The sequence below is a fragment of the Mandrillus leucophaeus genome, unplaced genomic scaffold, assembly GCF_000951045.1.
Source record: "Mandrillus leucophaeus isolate KB7577 unplaced genomic scaffold, Mleu.le_1.0 Scaffold439, whole genome shotgun sequence".
NCBI classification, from domain to species: Eukaryota; Metazoa; Chordata; class Mammalia; order Primates; family Cercopithecidae; genus Mandrillus; species Mandrillus leucophaeus.
In genome coordinates, this window is record NW_012104687.1 from 98,795 (window position 1) to 103,290 (window position 4,496).

The following is a 4,496-nucleotide window of genomic DNA, read 5'->3' on the forward strand; positions in this document are numbered from 1 at the left end:
GATCTCAGCTCACTGCAAGCTCCGCCTCCCGGGTTCACACCATTCTCCTGCCTCAGCCTCCCGAGTAGCTGGGACTACAGGCACCCGCCACCTCGCCCGGCTAGTTTTTTGTATTTTTTAGTAGAGACGGGGTTTCACCGTGTTAGCCAAGATGGTCTCGATTTCCTGACCTCGTGATCCGCCCGTCTCGGCCTCCCAAAGTGCTGGGATTATAGGCTTGAGCCACCACGCCCGGCCTAGAGACGAAGTTTCTTATGTTGCTCAGGCTGGTCTCAGACTCCTGGGCTCAAGTGATTCTACTGCCTCAGCTTCCCGAAGTGCTGGGTGGATGGTGTTAGCCATCGCACTTAGCCCAAATTTCCTTTTTGCATGAGGACTCCAGTTGGATTGGATTAGGACACACACTAAAGGCCTCTTTTTAACTTAATCACCTCTTTGAAGGCCCTATCTTCAAACACAGGCAGGTTCAGAAGTACTGGGGGTTAGGGCTTCAACATAAGAGCAATCCAGCTTATTAAATGGCAGAGCCAGGCCGGGCACGGTGGCTCATGTGTGTAACTCCAGCACTTTGGGGGACTGAGGCAGGAGGATTGCTTGAGCCTAGGATTTCAAGACCAGCCTGGGCAACATAGGGAGACCCCATCTCTACTAAAAATAAAAATTAAAAAAAAAAAAAGCTGGGCATGGTGGTGTGCACCTGTCATCCGAGCTACTGGGGAGGCGCAGATAGTAGGATCCGTCGAGCCCAGGAGATTCAGGAAGCAGTGAGCCATGATCACACCACTGCACTCCAGCTGGATCAACAGAGTAAGACCCTCTATTGACTCCAACCCAGATTTTGCCATGGGGCTGAGAAACCTGACACACAATCTGACTAGTACATGGCCTTTGTATCACTTGGTGCTGCTCTGCGGTGTTCTCAGACCCTTCCCATCCTCTGGTCTGGTCCACACACAAGGCAGCAATCCTTTCGACGGCGTTCATCCAGATCAACCAAGGACCAGATCGACCAAGGACCAGGGCACAGACTTACTCAGAAAAACTGTCCAGTCATCTAACCTCTGAGCCTCAGTTACATCATTCTGAGGCTCCCCATCGTTACAACGGGAATAAGCACTCTACTCTTGAGAACATGGCTATAAAGAATCTAGTCCAGTGTCTGGCACACAGTAGGGTGCCCTAAAGTGGGTGGGCCACTGGCGCTGAGTGAAGGCCACTAATTAGCTGAGCTGTTGGCACCCAAACTAAACCCTTGGCCTGGATTTGGAATAGACAGCAGAGTGAGTCAACGGGATCACAGCCCTTTCTTTTCTTTTTTCTTTTTCTTTCTCTTTCCTCCCTCTCTCCTTCCCTCCCTCTCTCTCTTTTTTTTTTTGGAGTCTCGCTCTGTCACCCAGGCTGGAGTACAGTGGCGCAATCTCAGCACACTGCAACCTCCGCCTCCCGGGTTCATGCGATTCTCCTGCCTCAGCCTCCCAAGTAGCTGGGACAACAGGCATGCACCACCATGCCCAGCTAAGTTTTGTATTTTTAGTAGAGACAGGGTTTCACCATGTTGGCCAGGCTGGTGATCTGCCTGCCTCAGCCTCCCAAAATGTTGGGATTACAGGCATGAGCCAACGCATCCGGCTCTTTTATTTTCACTTTTGATGGTGGAGGCGGCTGGCAGGAGGGCGGTTGGGGTGATGGGATCAACGAGAGAAACAAGAAACGCCCCCACCCCACATAACCCTGCCCTCCCCACAGCCTTCCGCAGCTACTTTGAGATCTTCAATGGCCCTGGTGAGGTGGATGCACAGAGCCTGAAGAACATCCTGCTCCTAATGGGCTTCTCTGTGACGCCGGCCCAGGTGGAGGACGCCCTGATGAGTGCTGATGTCAATGGTGAGTAGCAGAGGGCTCCACTCTGCGTCCCAAGCAGGGCCTGCTTCACTGGCTTGAAGCCTGTGCAGTTGCATGAGGCTCTGCACCTAAAGGATTCCATGCTTGGTTTAATGCTCTGCTGTCACAGTCTAGAAATGCCTTTGTTGTTCTTGTTGTTTGAGACGACGTCTGGCTCTGTTGCTCAGGTTGAGTATAATGCTGTGATCCCTGCTCACCACAGCCTCAACCTCCTAGGCTCAAGCAATCCTGCCACCTCAGACTCCTAACTGGGACTATAGGCGCACTACCACGCCTGGCTAATTTTTTATTTTTTGTAGAGGTAGGGTCTTTGTTGCCCAGGCTGGTCTCAAACTCCTGGACTCCAGGAATCTGCCTGCCTCAGCCTCTCAAAGTGCTGGGATTACAGGTGTGAGCCACTGCGCCCAACATCATATAAATTCTTAACAATTTTTTTTTTTTTTGCTTTTTTGTTTGTTTTTGCGACAGAGTCTTGCTTTGTCGCCCAGGCTGGAGTGCAGTGGCACCATCTTGGCTCACTGCAACCTCTGCCTCTCAGATTCAAGCGATTCTCCTGCCTCAGCCTCCCAAGTATCTGGGATTACAGGTGTGCGCCAACACTCCTAGCTAATTTTTGTATTTTTAGTACAGATGGGGTTTTACCATGTTGGCCAGGTAGGTCTCAAACTCCTGACCTCAGGTGATCCACGCACCTCGCCTCCCAAAGTGCTAGGATTACAGGTGTGAGCACTTTCAGCTTCTACTTTCCTGTGTGCCCCATGTTGTCTGCATTGAGTATGCACTGCTTGATAATCAGACCCAGAGAGTAACTTCTAATAACCACGCCTGGGCTGCAAGGCATGGACCTGTTCCGAAGGTCCCTGCCCACCCAGTTACTCCTCTGGCCTCCACAGGAGATGGTCATGTGGATTTCAAAGACTTCTTGGCTGTGATGACAGACACCAGGCGCTTCTTCTGCTCTGTGGGTGAGCAGGGATGAGCCCAGGGTAGTCAGAACTGGAGGAGGAGCTGCTGGGAGGTTGCTTGCGGGGAAAGGAGAGGGCATTCAGGACTGCCCTGTGGTAATGGCAGCCACTATCCCTTGTCTCCAGAACAGAACGCCCTGACGGACATGGCTCCCCACAACCCCCACACTCTACTCTTTGAGATCCTGTCCCTGCTGGTAGAGATGCTGGCCTTACCAGAGGCAGTCTTAGAGGAAATCACAAAGTGAGTGGGGCTGGTTGTTGGGGATGAAGGGTTGTGGACACAGAGGTGGCATCTAGCATTTTGGCATTGAGAACTTTTGGTAGTTATGACTTTTAGTCACAAGTGAAAGAAACTGGAGGCTGAAGCACGAGAATTGCTTGAACCCAGGAGGTGGAGGTTGCAGTGAGCTGAGATTGCACCACTGCACTTCAGCATGAGCAACAGAATGAGACTCTGTCTCCAAAAAAAAAAAAAAAAAGTGAAAGACACTAGAATAAAACTGGCTGAAGCAAAAGGGGAATGTATGGCTCAAATCACTGGTTGGGGCCTCAGGACTGGCGCGATCTCAGAGACCAAATGATACCAGTAAGGCTTTCTCTCTCCACCTATCCATGTCTATGCATTGGCTTTGAGCTCAGCTAGGCTCTCCCTACAGAGGGAGGGATTCCCATGGAGCTGGCGGCCCCATGCTCACACCCTCCTAGTGCAGCAAGAGGAATTCTTCCCTGCAGCACCCATCAAGCAGTCCCAGGAAAGGAATTTGATGGACCCTACCTGGGCCAGAAGACACAAAAGCCTCCACGTGTCTCCAGGGCAGGTGGGTGGGTAGGTAGTGGTTCATCTAAGAAGGAGATAGCCAGGGTTAGAAGCAAAGGGTGAAGGCAGAACAGTCCAGTTGATCTTCAAATAGCAGTTTCAGGCCCTCACGCTTCAGAGGAGCCTGAGCCTTCATTTCCTGTCTTTGAAATGAACATATTTTAATGCTTGTTGCTCAATAAATGCTAGCTTTCAACAGAGTTTTGTGAAAGCCTGTTGCCCAGGCTGGAGTGTTAGTGATACAATCACAACTCACTACAGCCTCGACCCCCTGGGCTCAATCAATCCTCCCACCTCGGTTTTCCTAGTAGCTGGGATTACAGGCGCGTGCCACCATGCGTGGCTTCCCAAAGTGCTGGGATTACAGGCATGAGCCACCATGTCCAGCCAAAAGGCACTTTGTTGCTGGTCAAGGTGGTGTGTGCCTGTAGTCTAGCTACTCAGGAGGCTAAAGGGGAAGGACTGCTTGAGCCCGGGAGTTCGAGGCTGCAGTCAGCTATGATGGCACCACTGCACTCCAGCCTCGGTGACAGAGTGAAAGTCCATCTCTTAAAACAAAGAAAAGCAAAGCCAGGCGTGGTGGCTCACGCCTGTAATCCCAGCACTTTGGGAGGCCGCAGCGGGCGAATCACAAGGTCAGGAGACCAAGACCATCCTGGCTAACACAGTGAAACCTCATCTCTACTAAAAATACAAAAAGTTAGCTGGGCGTGGTGGCGGGCGCTTGTAATCCCAGCTACTCAGGAGGCTGAGGCAGAAGAATCACTTGAACCCGGGAGGCAGAGGTTGCAGTGAGCCGAGATTGCACC

General features: G+C 51.7%; 1 protein-coding gene across 1 annotated transcript in view; it reads left to right on the forward strand.

The window, feature by feature from the left end:
- Positions 1-4,496, forward strand: part of SPATA21 (spermatogenesis associated 21) — a 53,547-nt gene that overhangs the window by 37,436 nt on the left and 11,615 nt on the right. Inside the window, exons 9-11 of the mRNA XM_011993944.1 lie at positions 1,747-1,884; positions 2,796-2,867; positions 2,994-3,111. Of these exons, the coding sequence (XP_011849334.1) occupies positions 1,747-1,884; positions 2,796-2,867; positions 2,994-3,111 (328 nt within the window). The remainder of the gene's footprint in view (positions 1-1,746; positions 1,885-2,795; positions 2,868-2,993; positions 3,112-4,496) is intronic.